Genomic DNA, 17,773 nt, shown 5'->3' on the forward strand with positions numbered 1-17,773 from the left:
CCCCCCGGGCAGACCGGCCGCTCAGAACCCAGTCATGTGATCCATCATGGGAACCACCACTCACAACTGGAGTCCAGCCAAGTTGACACATCGTCAACTATCACAATTGCCCGGGCTACCTTCTGCAGAGTGGCTGATGGATTTGAAGTGCCAACCTTCTGGTTAGCAGTCAATGACCTTAGCTATCAGCAATAGAAAAGGTAAGATGTTTTATGTCAGTTCCTTCCAAATACTATACTGAATGTTTAAAGCACTTAATTATGGTAAATTTCCACATTTTCATTAAAATGTCATTGCCTGGTTTTTGGGTTTTCTACTATTGTTTGTATGCTCTGTACATTTTGCTACTTGAATTGTAGTAAAGCAGTAATGCTGAAAACTTCGCACTTTAACTCATCTAAGTCTCTTTTTTCATACTCACAAAAAAACCTGCTTATTATTTAAGCTATGTAGATTAACCAAAAAAAAAAAAAAAAAAGGAATAAAGGAAAAAAGAAAAGAAAATAATTTGTTTTGGATTATATGGTTAAAATGTACAAGCCAAGTACAATTTCGATCACATTTTTAAATGATGACGACATAACCCAAAAGGTATATAATACAGGCCACAGGAGTCAAAACATTAAAAAGCAAATGACATAGTCTGATAATCTGTAAAATGTGTATGGGAAATACTTCTATCCACTTCATTAGAACACGGGACAAATGTTTATGATTTTCAAACGAATTCACTTGCCTCCTCCCATAGGTTGAATAACGGAGATGAGTGCACTGTATCAGTGATTCTTTCATTGAATTTCTGTAAATTCGTAATATGCATTTAATGGTTCTCTTCATATATAAGTATCTGATCAGCTATATTCTGTGGAAAAGAACAGGTTTTAATAACCTAAAAAAAAATGAGATTGGACATTTTATGTGTGTGTGTGTGTGTGTGTGTGAATGTTTCATTGCATATATTCACTTTGCTATCTTGTATAAAATAAAAATTACATAAATTACATCAGGGTCCATTATTAGGTCATCACTAAAAATCTACCAAGACACTTAAAAAGTTCAGTTCAGAATGATTATCTCCACTCTGAATACAAAATCTGTACACTATACTATAGTGATCACTATCCAAGCTCATGATATTGAAATTGAAGAACAAAATACACTTGTATAAGGAGAGGTATGTGTGTACCAGTGTGTATACACACACACACACATACATAATTTAAGTTTTTAAAGAGAGGACTATCGACACTGAAGATAGAATGTATACACTGAACATTCTTAATTGAAGAGTTATATAGTCCAAGTTCCCATACTCCTTAACAATGGAGTGACTGGAAAGTTGAAAATGGAACTCTGGTAAGAAACCCATTAATGCAGTTAACTTTGTAATTTTTGCTTTTCTAGTAGTATTTTCCACTGCTCAGTTACAACTTTTATTGTTAGCTGCCCTGGAGTCAGTTCTCATTCACAGCAACCCTATATACAACAGAACAAAACACTACCTGAGAGTGAGCCATTCTCATAATCATTGCTATGTTTGCCCTGATTGTTGCATGCACTGTGTCAATCCATCTTATTGAGGTTCCTCCTTATTTTTGCTGACCCTCTACTTTACCAAGCATGATGGCCTTCTCCAGGAACTAGTCCCTCCTGATAACATAACCAAAGTATGTGAGATGAAATCTTACCATCCCCACTTCTAAGAAGCATTCTTGAAATATTTCGTTCAAGACAGATTTGTCCATTCCTCTGGTAGTATATCTTATTATATTCAATATTCTCTGCCAAAACCATAATTCAAACGCATCAATTCTTCTTCAGTATTCCTCATTTCATTGTTCAGCTTTCACATGCATATGAGGTAATTGCAAAAAGCCATACTTCAGGTTAGGCATTCTTTAGTTCTCAAGGTGGTATGTTTGCTACTTAGTACTTTAAAGAGTTGTTTTGCAGCACATTTGCTGAATGCAATACATATTTGATTTCCTGACTGCTACTTTCATGGGTATTGACTGTGGATCGAAGTAAAATGAAAAGTGTTACAACTTCAATCTTTTTTTTTTCAAATGCATTTTATTGAAATATAATTTATGTACAGTGAAATATGCAAAAGTAAAGTGACATGGGTCAATACATTTTTTTTTTTTTGCAGTGTTCCCTCCCCTCCCCTCCCATCCCTGGCAACCAACAAAGAAAGTTTCCCTCCATATATAAACCTTTGCTTGACCCTCCACAACAATGAACTAATACTACATTTCTCCTCTTGTCATTGACATATTTCACTCAGCATAATGTCCTCCAAGTTCATCCATATTATGTGGTGTTTTGCAGACCCTACATTATTCTTTAGTGCTGCATAGCATTCCAGTATGTGTATGTACCATACACAACTTCAATCTTTTCTCTATTTATTTCCATGATTTTGCTAATTGGTCCCATTGTGAAGATTTCTGAGGTATAATCCATACTGAAAGCTGTGGCCTTTAATCTTCATCAATAAGTGCTTCAAGTCTTCTTCGCTTTCAGCAAACAAAGCTGTGTCATTTGCATATGACAGGTTTTTAAAGAGTCTTCCTCCAGTGCTGACACTGCTTTCTTCTTGATACAAACTTCTCAAGTTATTTGCTAGGTATATGGGTGGATTAAATATGGTGAAAGGATATAACCTGATACATATCTATCCTGATTGTAAACCTCTTGTTCTATTCAAACCTCTGCCTCATGGTCTAGGATAAGTTCTGCATAAGCAGAATAAAGTGATCTGGAATTCCATTCTTTGCAATGTTATTCATAATTTGTTATGATCCACACAGTTGAATGCCTTTGCATAGTCAATAAAACACAAGTAAACATTTTTCTGGTATTTTCTGCTTTCAACCAAGATCCATCTGACATCAGCAATGATACCTCTCATTCCATGTCCTGTTCTGAATCCAACTTGACTTTTTAGCAGTTTCCTGTCAATTTATGGCTGCAACATTTTTTGAATTATCCTCAACAAAACTTACCTGCATGTGCTATTAATAACGTTGTTTGATAATTTTTACAATCTGCTGGATCAACTTTCTTTGGAATGGGCACAAATACGGATCTCTTCCACTCAGTTGGCCAAGTGGCATAGACCAGTAAGAGATGCCAGTGTTGCATCCATTTCTTGAAACATCTCAATTGGTATTCTGTCCATTCCTGCTGCACTGATTTTGCCAATGCCTTCAGTGCAGCTTGGAGTTCTTCCTTCATTATCATCCATTCCTGATCATATGCTACACCTCCTAAAATGGCTGAATATCAACCAAATCTTTTTGGTGCAGTGACTCTGTATATTCCTTCCAACTTCTTTTGATGCTTCCTGCATTATTCAATATTTTGTCCACAGAATCTCAATACTGCTATTAAAGGCTTTTTATTTTTGTCTTCCTGTTTGTTTGTTTCCAATCTTTCAGCTTGAGAAATGCTAAGTGTTCTTCCCTTTTGGTTTTCTAACTCCAGGTTTTTACACATCTTATTTTTATGTTTTCTTCTTAAGCCACACTTTGAAATTTGTTCAGGTCTTTTCCTTCATCATTTCTTCCAGTCACTTTAGTTACTCTACATTTAAGAGCAAGTATTTGTGTCTCCTAACACCCAACTTGGTCTGTTTTTCCTTTCTTTTAAATGATTTTTGCTTTTTTTCACATATGATGCCCTTTATGTCATCCCAAAACCCACTGGTCTATGGTCATTAGTGTTCAATACATCAAATCTATTCTCGAGATGGCCTCTAAATTCAGATGAGATACACTCAAGGTCATGTTTTAGCTCTCATAGATTTGTTTTAATTTTCTTTGCCTTCAACTTAAACTTATATATGAGCAATGGATGATCTTTTCTGCAGGTGGCCCCAGACCTTTCTCTCACTGATATTGAGCTTCTCCACTCTTTCCACAAATGTAGCCTATTTGATTCCTATGGATTCCATCTGACAAAGTCCATGTGTATAGTTATTTAGGTTGTTGAAAAAATGTATTTCCAATGAATAGGTTGTTCTTGCAAAATTCTATCATGCAATCTCTCACGTCATTTCTATCATCAAGCCCATATTTTCCAACTTGATCATTCTTCATTTCCAACTTTTGCATTCCAATCACCAGTAATTATCACTGCATCTTGATTACAAGTTTGATCAATTTCAGGGTACAGAGACTGGTAAAAATCTTCTATCATTCATCTGTAAGTTTGTCATACTTTGGTGCCATGTGTATTGCTCTGATGGTGGAAGCTAGGGCACTAGTATTTAAAATACCAGCAGGATCACATGGTGGACAGGTTTCAGCAGAGCTTCCAGATTAACACATGCTGGGAAAAAGGACCTGATGATTTGCTTCTGAACAAACTGGCCAGCAGCAGAACACTGTCTGTTGTAGTACTCAAAGTAAGCACCTCAGACTGGAAGGCACTCAAAATAGGAGTGGGAAAGAGCTGCTTCCTCAAAGAACAGTTGACCTTAATGACACAGATGGTGTAAATCTTGAGACTTTCATTTGCTGATGTAGCAGGACTCAAAATGAGAAGAAAACAGCTGCAAATATCCATTAATAACTGGAATGTGGAATGTATGAAATATTTATCAAAAAAAACCTGAAAGTTGTCAAAAATGAAATTGAATGGTTGAAGACTAATATGCTAGGCATTAGTGAGCTGATGGACTGATATTTGCCAGTTCTTCTCCAGATCATCATCTGCTATGCTAGGAATGACAAATTTAAGAGGAATGGCCTCATGTTTATCATTAAAAAAATATTTCAAGAGCTATCCTGAAACACAGTGCTGTCAGTGATGGAATAATATCCATGTGCCTACAAGGAAGACCAGTTAATATGATTATTATTCAATTTATACCCCAACCACTAGGACCAAAGATGAAGAAATTGAAGCTACCACATTAGCAGTATGAAAAAGGAGGTCCCAAACCAGGTCAAACAAAAGAAGGATGATTCTGTAGCATATGGTAAAACAAACATTTCCAGAGAGTAGAGATGATATTTCTACATACATATTTGTATGTGCTGTAAGCATGTCTATATAAACAGAACAAGGGCAAAGTTATGGTAACTTCTTAGGCACAGTCCACCACTCTGATGGAGCAAGTTGTTGGACCATTTGTGGGCTCGGGACCATCCATGGTCATGTGGGACATCAAAATCAACTGGTATAACATACTACACAAACCTACATCCTACTTTGGTAAGTAGTGCCTGGGGTATTAAAAGGTTGCAAAAAAGCCATCTAGATGAAACAACTGGTCTCTCCTCATCCAGAGCAAAGACGAAAACCAAAGATGCATGGAAACAATTAGTCCAAGGAACTTGCAGGCCCTGTGAACTTCAGCCTGTATGACCATAAGACCAGAACTAGATGGTGCCGAACTACCACTGTCAACCACTGGGAAAGGGAAAAGGCTGAAGAGAGAGAACAATGTGGAAAAAAATCAAAATCATAAAAAAAGATCAGGTTTACTGGTCTGATAGAGCCTGGTGAGACCCCTGAAACTATGGCCTCTAGCTAAACTTCAGGTCTGGACCTGAACTCACCCTGACAACTTCCAGTCAAACAACAGACTGGTATATAGGGTGAACATTTACACCAGGTAGATACAGTCCTTAAAAAGAACAATCACTGGAGAACAGAAGGCCAGTATATGCACAGGGAAATTGCTCAGGAGGCAGGAATGCATAGGAATGGTCACAGAGAAGAGGTAACTACAGGTAAGAAATGAGAATAGAGCTGTTACAATACTGTGGGGATTGCAATCAATGTCATGAAACAAAACGTACATGAAAAAAGAATTTGCTCTGTAAACTTGCACTCAAATCACAATAAAATTTAAAAATAAAAGAGTAGAGACAAGGTTTTAATGTTTAATGACTTTTTAAAGTCCCACCTCTTTTTGTTTTCTCGGGTAAGTGATAAATGTTGCTGTTGTTGTTGTGTGTCTTCAGTCAATTCCTACTTATCATGACCCTATACGACTGATAAATAGAACTTTTACTCTCTAACAGAATGGAATTTATGAATATTTACCTTAAGGTTAATGCTTTCTCTTTCATTAAGAAATACTTCCCTATTCTGAGGTCATGAAAATATTGCCCATATTATCTTTTAAACATTTTATAGTTTGGATTTTCATGCTTAGGTTTTTATTTTGTGTGCAATTAACTTTATCAAATGATATAATGAAGAGTTTCCCCATAAATATCAAATTCTCACATTTAATAAAATGGATCTTCTGTTCCCCCATTGAGCTGTAGTACCATCTCTAATATATATCAAGTATGTCTTTTGAAATGTCTGAATTTATTAGTCTTTTTTTCTAATATCTGCTGTCATAATGACTATAACTTTATGATTAATCTTGATATCTAAAATAGCAAATTCACCTCATTTTTTCTTTGTATTATCAAATAAATTAGAATCACACTGATAGCTTCCTAAAGGAAAAAAACAAACAAATATATATACAAACACTTTTTGTCTGGGACTGCAGTGAACAAGTAAATCAATTTAAAGAGAAGTGACCAGTTTTATAGTCTTCCAATTTGAGGAAAAGCATATATTGCCAATTATCTACATATTTGTTAATATGTTTCCTATACAATTAAGCGATGTATCCCATAATTAATAGTTTTACATGTTAAAAATGTTATCTTTTTAAAATTTTACTTTCTCAATCTTTCTTATAAATATAATTTTTGTATACTAACAGTCTATCAACACAGTTAAATGCAGTAATTTTGCCCCTAGAGTATTTTACAATACAATTTATAGAAAATAAGCTATATAAATCTTGAATGCATAACTCAGTGAATTTTTTATATAATGTATTGTTATGGATTAAACTATTTCCGTCAAAAATACGTGTTGTAAATCCAAATCTCTATGCCCATAGTTACATAACCCAATTTGGGAATGGGTTATTTTTGTCATGTTAATGAGACAGGATTAGTGTAAGGCATCTTGAGTCAGTATTTTTTGAGATATAAATGAGATTAAATGCAAGTGAACAAGCAGAGATGGAAGAGGAGAGATGCTAAGTCTGGAGATTTTCCAGAAGCAGAAGCTGAGAAAAGACAAGGACTTTCCTCCAGAGCCAACAGAGAAAGTCTTCCCCTAGAATCAGCACCCTGAACTCAAACTGCTAGTCTCCTAAACTGTGAGAAAATAAATTTCCATTTGTTAAAGCCATCCACTTGTGGTATTTTTCTGTTACAGCAGCATTAGCTAACTAAGTTATGTATATACTCATATGTATACCACCAGAGCAAGATACGGAAAATTCCCATTACCCACAAACATATCCTCATTGTCTTTTCTAAACAACAATGTTCTTTCCACCCTCCAAACGAACATTATTCTGACTTCTATCACCATAAATTAGTTGTGTCTAACCTGTAATATCATATACACTTTATTCTCTTGTGTCAAGATTATTTCACTCAACATGTTGTTAGTTCGGGATTCATCCACATTTTTGCTAGTACCAGGAATATTTTTATTTATATTACTTAGCATTTCATTGCATGATTTAATACCATTGTTTATCCATTTTGTTTTTAGGTACATTTGGCTGCTTCCAGTTTTTAGTTATTACAATAAAGCATGTTTTTGCATGAGTCTTTTTGTGGCTACACATACTTCTCTTTCTTAGGTCTACACCTGGAGTCGAAATAAAGAGTGAGAGCTCTGGTAGCGTAGTGCCTAAGGCATTTGACTGCTAACCAGAAGGCTGGAGGTTCAAACCCACCAACCACTCCTCAGAAGGAAAACTGGGCACTCTACTTCCATAGAGACAACACTTTGGAAACCCAAGGAGGGGTCACTAAGAGTTGTATCAACTCGATGGCAGTCAGTTTGGTTTTTTCGTAGTATACTAAATGTTGAAACTCATTAGAAACTCCCAGATTTTAAAGTACTTATACAATTATTCTTTCCTACCAGCAGGATATGACATTTCCAGTTGCTCCAAATGCTCTCCAATAATACTGGATATTCTAAGTGTTTTTTAATATTATGCAGTGTGTTGGGTATATAATGAAGTCTATTTTCTAATGAGATGACTAGAATTAAGTTGCTGATCAAACTTGTACCACTAAGGTTGCCACCACTGCTACAAGCCATCATCAAACACAACATGGCAACATTACAAAATCACACAAAGAGTGAAAATTAAGGAACTCTATGTTTCTGATACAGATGCTACCAATGTATGCTGGATATGTGGCTACTGACAAAGTTGGCCTGCCTCTCTTGTGCTGAGGGGTGTCACATTGCATGGTGTGTAGGCTGACTATATATCAGACGTTTGACCCTCTCTCAGGACTATCAGTTGTGCTTCATGGTTGATGACACTTTTTCAAGTTACAGTGTTGCTGATACAGTCTGATCATCCAAGTCTACCAACACACCCCTGCAGATCTTAAAACTAATGTGTATCATATTTTTAACATACTTTTTCCAGTCCATTTGTAATCTAACAATGGTGCACTTTTTACCGTAAAAGCCACCTAGCAATAGGCGATAGTCAAAAGTTTTTGAGGTGCTTTCCATACTCCTACCCTCAAAAGGTATGCAATATTTTTGGACACCAAGATGTCTTCCTCAGAAATGAACTTAAAAACATATTAACTCTATCTCCCTCACCTACTCCTGGCTTCACACACTTTCTTAGGCAGTTGCCCCTCACAGCTGCTGCTTAGGTAATGTTCAGGATGAAAAGGATAAGGTCTTATAGGCCTATTTCAAAAATTCAGAATTCCAACCTGCCTGTTCCTGGACATGATGGTTCTTTCTTTCTCCTAATGGCAATTCCAGGCTAACCTAGTTGGTAAGCCTTCTGAATAGTTCCCAAACAAACTTAATTCCAGTTTAAATGCCTGAATTCTCTTCTTGGACTGACTGGTATTAGACTGTAGAGATAATAACCATTTGGATGAGTGTACTGCTTGTCCAATTCCCCTAAGCAGGTCCATGTGAGCCAAAGTAGAGGCACAGTGGGTCTCTGCAAATTTATAAAAATGCTTTGTTTCTCTTTTACATGATCTTTTTGCACAAAAGGTCAAGGTGTGGATAGGGGGTGACAGCAAAAATGGTGAATTATAGCTACTGGAATAGGAAACACTGGTTTTGTAGTTATGGTGACAAAACAACTACCCCACATCTGAGGTTAGAGCACCTTACTCTTATAGCACTGTCCCTGGAACTTTCTTCACAAAGAAAATGCTCTGGTAAGATTCTCCCAAACTATTTCACTAAGAATAGAATTGTGATAGTTATTTTCTTTCTATTGATTGAAAATGACTATGATTTTCAGGTGTATTGTTGTCAGCATCTTATTTGTCTCTTAACTGTCATTAAATTTTTACATTATCACCTTTTCTTCTCTGAAAACTTCTAAGATTTTCTTAGCCTTAAGTGTTCTGGAATAACACTATAAATGAATCTAGGTATGGGTTTCTCTTAATTTCCCTGATTAGAATTTGTTAAACTTCACAAAATTACATACCATCTTTTCATTTCTGAGAAAATTTCAGTGATTATCTCTTTATATTTAGCCTCTACACCATTTTCTCTTCTCCTTCTATAACACCAATTAATGTATATTAGAACTACTCACTCCACTCTCTCTGTCTTAACTTTCCTCTATATTTTCCATCTTTTAAGTTGGTTGTGTAAAAGGTTGGATAATCTCTTCTAATATATCTTCCATTATATTAATATTCTTTTCTAGTTGTTTCTAACCTGCTATTAAACTTGTGTTCAGATCTCTCAATGGCACAAACAGCTTCTGCTCAGCTACTAACCAAAAGATTTGTGGTTTGAATACATTCACAGACACTGCAGAAAAAAGACCAAGTGATATAATTTGGTAAGATTACACTGAAAATTATATGGAATGCATTTCTACTCTGACATACATGAGGTCTCCATGAATTAGAATCAACTCAACAGCCAACAGGCTTTCTCTTTTCTAACTTTACCCATTCTAACATTTATTTCCAGAAGATATTACCAACTCTTTTTCAAATGTGTCATAGTTTGTAGTTTGTTGTTTACTGAAAATAATTTTAAACTCTTCTTACTTCCTTTGAGAACAAAAGCACAGTTGTATTAATCACAATATATGAACACATGAGAGCAACTTGCTGCCTATTGTTTCTGGTGATTGTCACAGGGCCTTGATTCCAGGTAGCTTATAATTTTTAACTGCTGGTGTTTGTGGAGTTTCAAAAGTTACCAAAGGAGATTCTTTGAGGCCTAAGTTATGAAGATACCTTCATAACAAGAGAATGTATTTTTGCCAAGACCTAAAGGCACTGCAAATCCAAATCATTTAAAACTAAATTCCCAAGTTAAGGGTTATTGACCACTAACTTCACATAAATTTCAGCTACCAAACAGTGCAACAGCTGACTTTTGGTACAACTCAATGACAAAAACCACTACTAATAATAGCACTTCGCAGGGCCAAAGCAACTAAACTATATTTGTAGGCAACTTCCATTAGGTCAAAGTGACTTTCAGTATTCTGCCAATTTCTGCTTTCGATTTCAGCCTTTACTGTCTTAACAAGTCGTTGATACTTTTAAGAGGACTTAAAAATACTTTTTATCTAACAGAAAAAAAAACATTTTCTAGTTATTTTCATCAAAAATTTGGTCTACATCATTTGTTGTTACTGTGTGTCACTGAAGCAATTCAGATTCATAGTGATCCAAAAGGGTAGAGTAGAACTACACTATAGGTTTTCTCTTAGGGTGTAATCTTTACAGAAGGAGATTGCTAGGTCTTTTTCCCATGGAGCCAACGGTGGGTTCAAACCACTAACCTTTTGGTTCACAGCCAAGTGCTTAACCATTACACCACCAAGGCACCTTCTAAATAACCTAGTCCACCATATTTCTTGAAATAGCTGGAGATGTGCTCTTTGTAACAATTTTAACTAGAACCTAACAAGCTAATTCAAAGTTGTTATCAGAGGAAAGCCATTTTCACAAGATGTATGACACAGACTCAAACCAGTCACTTTAATCATCAGTTAGTGTAGTTTATAAGGTACTCCCCTTGTTCCTTTATCTCTGCAATGATAACCAAGAAATATAACCAGAAGGTTGGCAGTTCAAACCCACCAGCTGCTCTGTGAGACAAGGATGAAGCAGTCTATTTTCCATAAAAATTTACAACCTTTGAAACCCAATGGGTATTACTATGAGTCACAATCAACTCAATGGCAGTGGGCTTGTTTTTTGTTTTTAATCCTGATATTAAAGAGGAATTATATTAAGAAGCATACTTTAGGACTGCTTACCTTACTTGCGAAATTTTGCCATGAAATTTAAGGATGGCTAAACAAGATTGTTTATAAGATGCAAAAAGATAAGCTTTATCTAGTAATTACATAAAAAATAATGTAATATTCCAGATCTGTAAATTCATATTAAAGTATGTCTACTGAAAAATACTAAACCAAATGATTCTATGACTTCATTTGACAAGATTTTGCCATATGAAATTGAGTTAAGAACAGTTACATTAACTTTTAAGACACATAAATTTTTCCTTTAAAATGATTCATTTTCCCTTTTGAATACAGTCCTAAACCTTAATAAAACCAATGTGAACAAATCTATTGCTACCAAATTTGTAGCTAGAATTTTCACATTCCTGCTTTTGCTACTACAATTTGATTTACATACATACTTTTTAATTGCACATTTTGCATTTAACATTCCTTTGCTTAACCGCAAATTTTGAAATGTATACCTACCAAGAAAAATGAGTAACATTTTGCAATAGCTAACTCATATGCCTCTTTTATTTCTATATATTATAGCTTTATGTGAAATTTTACTGCATATTACACTGTGTCAAATTTTCATATTGTTACCCACAATAAAAACACTTATATAAATATTTACTATTAAAAGTGCATTAAAACACAAAAAAATAAGGATAAAAAAAAACAGAAAACATTATCTAATTTTTTTTCTAAGTTGGAGAAAATTAATATCCAAAACAATACAGAACATACATATTTAACTTACCATATGCTTAAGGATAGTTTCAGTCACTTAATTAGTAATATATTTTTACTTTTAATTATCTATCTTGTGTATGTTGTTTCCAGAAAAATGAGAAAACAGACAAAATAAATTAAGTCTGACTAATATGGGATATAAGTTTCCAGTCTGTTTTCTATTTGCATTTTAATATAAATTCATATAAACAAAAAAACATAACTTTAAAAATAAAAATTCTACTGTTATACATTATAACATCTTTTTCCTATAATAATAATTTCACTTAAATATAAAATCCAACTCATGTACTATTTCTCATCAAAGATTAAGCATTATGAAGTTTAATGAATATTCAAGACAATTATTTCCCTGTTTTAAAGAAGCAAAGCCTAATCTATATAATTTTTCCAAATCCTTCAAAAACAAGCTTAATTAAAATGCTCAAAGAAAGCCTTTCCATTTTTATTTTCACTTAAAGTCACTGGTATTAAATTTTCATTTAAAGTTATATTAGTTGTAATTAAAAAGGGGAACAATGAATTTTAATTAAGTCTTACTATCTTAATATAATGTCTTACAAAGTAATTTCTACAGCAACATTAAAGACATTAAAAAGTAACACTGAAATGAAAACTAGGCACCTTTGCTAGACATAGCATTTTCAGCCATTTCTTACCATATAGTAATCTCAGATTACTTAGATAGAAATATACTACTGATACTGTTCCAAGAAAATTTATTTGAGAAAGCTGTTACATTTTGCCACTAAAAAAATTATGTTATGGTGAAAATCTAGAATCATGGTAGCTACCTATCTTTAGAAAATCATTTAATCTTAAAAGCTGAATTTCTTCTTCAGTAAAATGGAGAATGATAAGCAGTTTGCTTCCTTAAAGATTTATAGACTTGGAAATCCTAAGAGGCATTCTACTCTGTCCTGTAGGGTTGCTATGAGTTGGAATAGACTCAATGGCAGTTATGTCTGGTTTGGTTTATTACACATCTTGGAAGGAGAGAGAGGATAGAAAGGAAGGAAGGAAGGAAGAAAAGGAAGGAAAGAAGAAAAACTATAAGCATACTTACAGATATTGGGTTAGCAAACTACACCCATGGGTCAAAACTGCTAGCAGTCTGTTTTTGTAAATGATGTTTTTATTGGAAAACAGTCATGAGCACGCACTTACGCAATGGCTAAGGTTGCTGCTGTACTATAACAGGAAAGGTAAATAGTTGCAATAGAAACTACATGGTTGCAAAGCCTGAAGTACTTACTACAAAACCTTTACAGAATAAGTTTGTCAACCTGTACTATTAATGACTGGAAGCTGAATTGGACAATGCATCCAAAAGAGGACTAAGAGGGAAAAGAAATTTAAAAAATAGTAAAATATACATCTAAATTGAATCCCCCATAATGTCACTCACAAATCCCTAGAAATGTAAGCTTCAATCACATAAGAACTAGAAAATAAAAATTATGGTTACATAAAACATAAAAGCAATACAGAAGTATGTTGTTTATTTAATGCCATAAAGTATATCTTATTGCCTCTTAAAGTTAATTAAAGCCAATTATAATTTGTTATAAATGGTACTTATATCTGCTTTATACAATTTTTTTTTTTTTTTTTTTACCTGCTAATGGCTTGCTCCTCATCAGTTATTCCAGTCTCCCTGAATGCCCTGTTTGATTCGGCCAAACTCAAGGCAATTGCCCTCTGAAGATCATCTTTATCATCACCAGTGAGATCAATCACATCTGAAAAGCAAAACTATCGTTCTCAAAATTCAAAGTCAAACAAAATGAAAGGTAATTCTTATCATGGAGATTTTATATCAATATACCCTATTCAAATCAAAGCACCAATTTTATTCTATATTTTTTTTATAAGAGCCTATCCAAAGAGAATGCAAATAAACACATTTTAACTTGGTTATACTTCATAACTTAATTTTCTTTCCTATAAAATATACCTACAATAATAACAGCATAAATACTTTTCCTTGTAGAGGAATCTCAGAATTTACTGAGATCTGTGATTAGAAGTTAACAATAGACTGCTGAAAACATTTTATTTACCAATAAAAATTAAAATCCACATAATTAAATATTTATATCTGTGCTTTCTGAAATTAAAATTATATACACAATTAAAACTCTTATCAGATTTAAAAAGTATCAAATACCAAAATATTAAGATTATAGTTTTCCCATAATAATACCTAGACATTATTTATCAAATCTTAATAATTAATAACTGAGTCCTCAAAAATTATGTTTCAGAAACTAAGGGACCATACATATATATATTTATATATACATTATTTAAAGCCTAGACAAATGTGTCAAAGTGTTACAGTGGTTAAATCTATGACCTGATGAAAGAGCATTATACATGGGATGAGGAAGAATACGGATCTTTTATTTCTATTTTGTCAAGGCCACCTTGGTGGTATAAATGGTTTGTACTTGACTATTAACCTAAAAGGGAGTTCCGGTGGCATAGTGCCTAAGGCATTTGACTGCTAACCAGAAGGCTGGTGGTTCAAACTCACCAGCCACTCCTCAGAAAGAAGACTGGGCAATCTACTTCCGTAGAGATACCACGTTGAAAACCCAAGGAGGGGTCCCTATGAGTCAGAAAACGACTCGATGGCACTGAGTTTGGTTTTTTTTGATTAAGCTAAAGGTTGGCAGTTCAAATCCACCCAGCAGTTCCTCAGAAGAATGGCCTGGCAATTTACTTTACTTCCATAAAGATACAGCCAAGAAAACCCTATGTTGTTGTTGTCGTTGTTGTTGTTGTTGTTGTTATGTGCCTTCGAATCGGACGCAACTCATAGTGACCCCTCCTTGGGTTTCAGAGGTAGTATCACTATGAAAGGAAACCCTACAGGACAGATCTACTCTGTAATACGTGGGGTTACCCTGAGTTGGAATCAACTCATAGATGATGGGTTGGTTGTTTCGTTTTGTTTTTCTATTTTAAAAGAGCTGTGCCATTTGAATTAATGTAAGTATACATCCTTTTACTTTAAAATCAGATTTTTATTTTGGGTGAAATATACCAAAAAACCTAATTTTTCCTCCTCCAACTAACAAAACAGCCTTGATGCTACAAGTATTCACTCCTTTTTGTTTCAAAGAATAAATGCTATAAATACTACCACCTTCAGCAACCTAATTTTCAATACATATTGGTAAACTTTACTCTATTTTGAATCTAATCTCCAACATGTATTGATAAACTTTCTTAAGCTATAAAATGCCAATGTTACCAATCTCTCATTATTTAAACACTGATAGAGACCATAATATATTGTTAAAAAAGAAAGGGATAACAAGTTAAAATTAATGTTAGACAAAGAAAAAAATATTTCTAGTACCTTATTTTGTAATGAGTGGAATTAACGAGTGGGGCTTTCCCCCTTAATTTTTTTTTATTTGTATTTTAGATATACTAAAAATTTATTTCTTTATTTCCATTTTTAATCCTAGAATTTTACAAGGGGGAAAGAAACTAAAGGGGTAGCAGATGTGAAAGAAGGTATCTATATTTTACTATCTGGCTATAGGGTTATGTATAGTCACTAGAAACAAATAATCTGCTATTTCAATGGGAAAAAAATTATGTATATTTTGTTAGTTTCAAAAATCTACTTCTATAATAATCTATGGGAGCTCTGGTAGTGTAGTGCCTAAGGCATCTGACTACCAACCAGAAGGCTGGAGGTTCAAACCCACCAGCCACTCCTTGGAAGGAAGGTTGGGCAATCTACTTCCGTAGAGATATTGCCTTGGAAACCTAAGGAGAGGTCATTATGAGTTGAATCAACTCAAAATCTATACTTTTCTCCAAACAGTAGCTTAGAATATTAAAAATATGAGAAATAATAGTTGGCTATGGAAGATGTATGTGTGTTTTTAATGTCCTTGTTGTTGTTAATATGCTGTCGAGTCATAGTGACCCCTCCTTGGGTTTCTGAGGCAGTATCACTAAGGAAGTAGATTGCCCCATCTTCCTTCCGAGAAGTGCTGGTTAGCATAATAAAAATTTACCATAATGTAGAGTCCCCTACCAAAAAAAAAAAAAAATTAAGTAAAATGAGAAAAAGAATGATATATTAAGGCAGTTGAAATGATACAGCATGCCTACAAACAACAAGAGTTCCAGAAGTCTGCTAACAAGATCCAAGTCCACCCAAACAACAAATGAGAATGGGTGTTGCTTGTGTGTAGCCATCCAATTCAGCTCAAATAACTTATTTAGAAAAATCTTGAACTAGAGAGGTATGAAGTAGCCTCATAAAGTTGAAAACTACCATAGTCATTAAACAATAGCTAGAACTTTATAAAAGGATATTGGAATGAGAAGAAATAGGTGAAAATCAGAGAAGCAGAAAAACAGGTTTGTAAATCAGTTAGTCCTCAGACTTCATTCTCTTGTCTTCCTAGTGTGCTTTCTTCAACTACAAGATTTAAGAAAAAAATTACTCCCAGTCTCACATGTAAGGTGGATAAAACTTAGGTTCCACCAAGCAGATGTGCTCACATGAGATTTGGAAGGCAGAAGTGAAGTGGAAGCCACATCCTGCTGCTTATAGCTGTTTTCTCCAGCATGATTAAATAGATGTGGGTTGTTCCACAGAATCATTTCATTGCTAAATTTCCAGGGATGACAAGAGATTTTTACAGTAGAAGTAGCAACTGGCCTCTGCATTCCAATGTCTAGGCATAGTTCAATGACAGTTACCTAATCCTGCTTTCCTGTTCCTTGGGCTGCAGCTACGGAAGTATTTTCTTGAACTCGGTAATCCCAGAAGCAATCTCCTGATCCACTACCTTCCTGATTGTGGCAGAAGGATTAGCTTCCCTGGTTGGTCAGTCTTCCAATGATCTGGGAATCATTTTGGAAGGCAGAGCTAGAAAATATTCCTCTATTTCTTTCAGTGATTTAAGATTTTAATTCACTGTATTAAAACTCCTTCTTTAGAAAATACCCAGTGTTTACTATTTTATGACTGACAACTGAACCAAACAGCCTAGAGTAGAAACTCCTTTAAAAAGAGCAACAACTTGAGCTGTAACTCAAGCAAGATAAAAACAAAATGTCTTTAATTCTCTTTTATAAACAATATGACCAAGCTTCTTAGACCTGAGAATGGTGGTTTTTGGACCTTTTAAATAAAAAGCCCTGGTGGTAGAGTGGTTAAGTGCTTGGCTGCTAACCAAAAGGTTAGCAGTTCAAACACACCAGCCACTCCATGACAGAAGGATGCAACAGTCTGTGTCCATAAAGATTTACAGCCTTGGAAACCCTCTAAGGCAGTTCTACTTTGTTCTATAGTGTCACTATATGGCATAGAGAAAATATGACCATACTTGCAAAGATAGTGTAAAACAATCAGGGGTAAAACTGTTGCACTTTAGTACAAATCAAGGCAGTAGCACCAAATTATATGAATATTCATTATATTATTCACAACCATGAATGTTCCCTATTTTTAAAAAAAGTCAATTTCACTTAAAAATATCTTCGATCATTAAGGAAAGGTTTATATATTGAAGGACATTTTCTTTGTTGGTTACCAGGGGTGGGACGGGAGGGGAGGAAATGCTGTTAGATAGAGATAAATATTGATTTGGGTGAAGAGAAGGGCAATGTACCAAATGTGAGTGACCAATATGGCAGCATTGAGGATGAGAAAGACATAGAGAG

At 34.5% G+C, this 17,773-nt stretch overlaps 1 protein-coding gene across 1 annotated transcript in view; it reads right to left on the reverse strand.

Annotated features, from left to right (window-relative positions):
• Nucleotides 1-17,773, reverse strand: part of USP25 (ubiquitin specific peptidase 25) — a 172,131-nt gene that overhangs the window by 147,597 nt on the left and 6,761 nt on the right. Inside the window, exon 2 of the mRNA XM_042783647.1 lies at nt 13,689-13,812. Coding sequence (XP_042639581.1) covers nt 13,689-13,812 — 124 coding nt within the window. The remainder of the gene's footprint in view (nt 1-13,688; nt 13,813-17,773) is intronic.

This window comes from Orycteropus afer, unplaced genomic scaffold (assembly GCF_000298275.1).
Source record: "Orycteropus afer afer isolate SDZICR_OR568_19922 unplaced genomic scaffold, OryAfe1.0 scaffold00022, whole genome shotgun sequence".
NCBI classification, from domain to species: Eukaryota; Metazoa; Chordata; class Mammalia; order Tubulidentata; family Orycteropodidae; genus Orycteropus; species Orycteropus afer.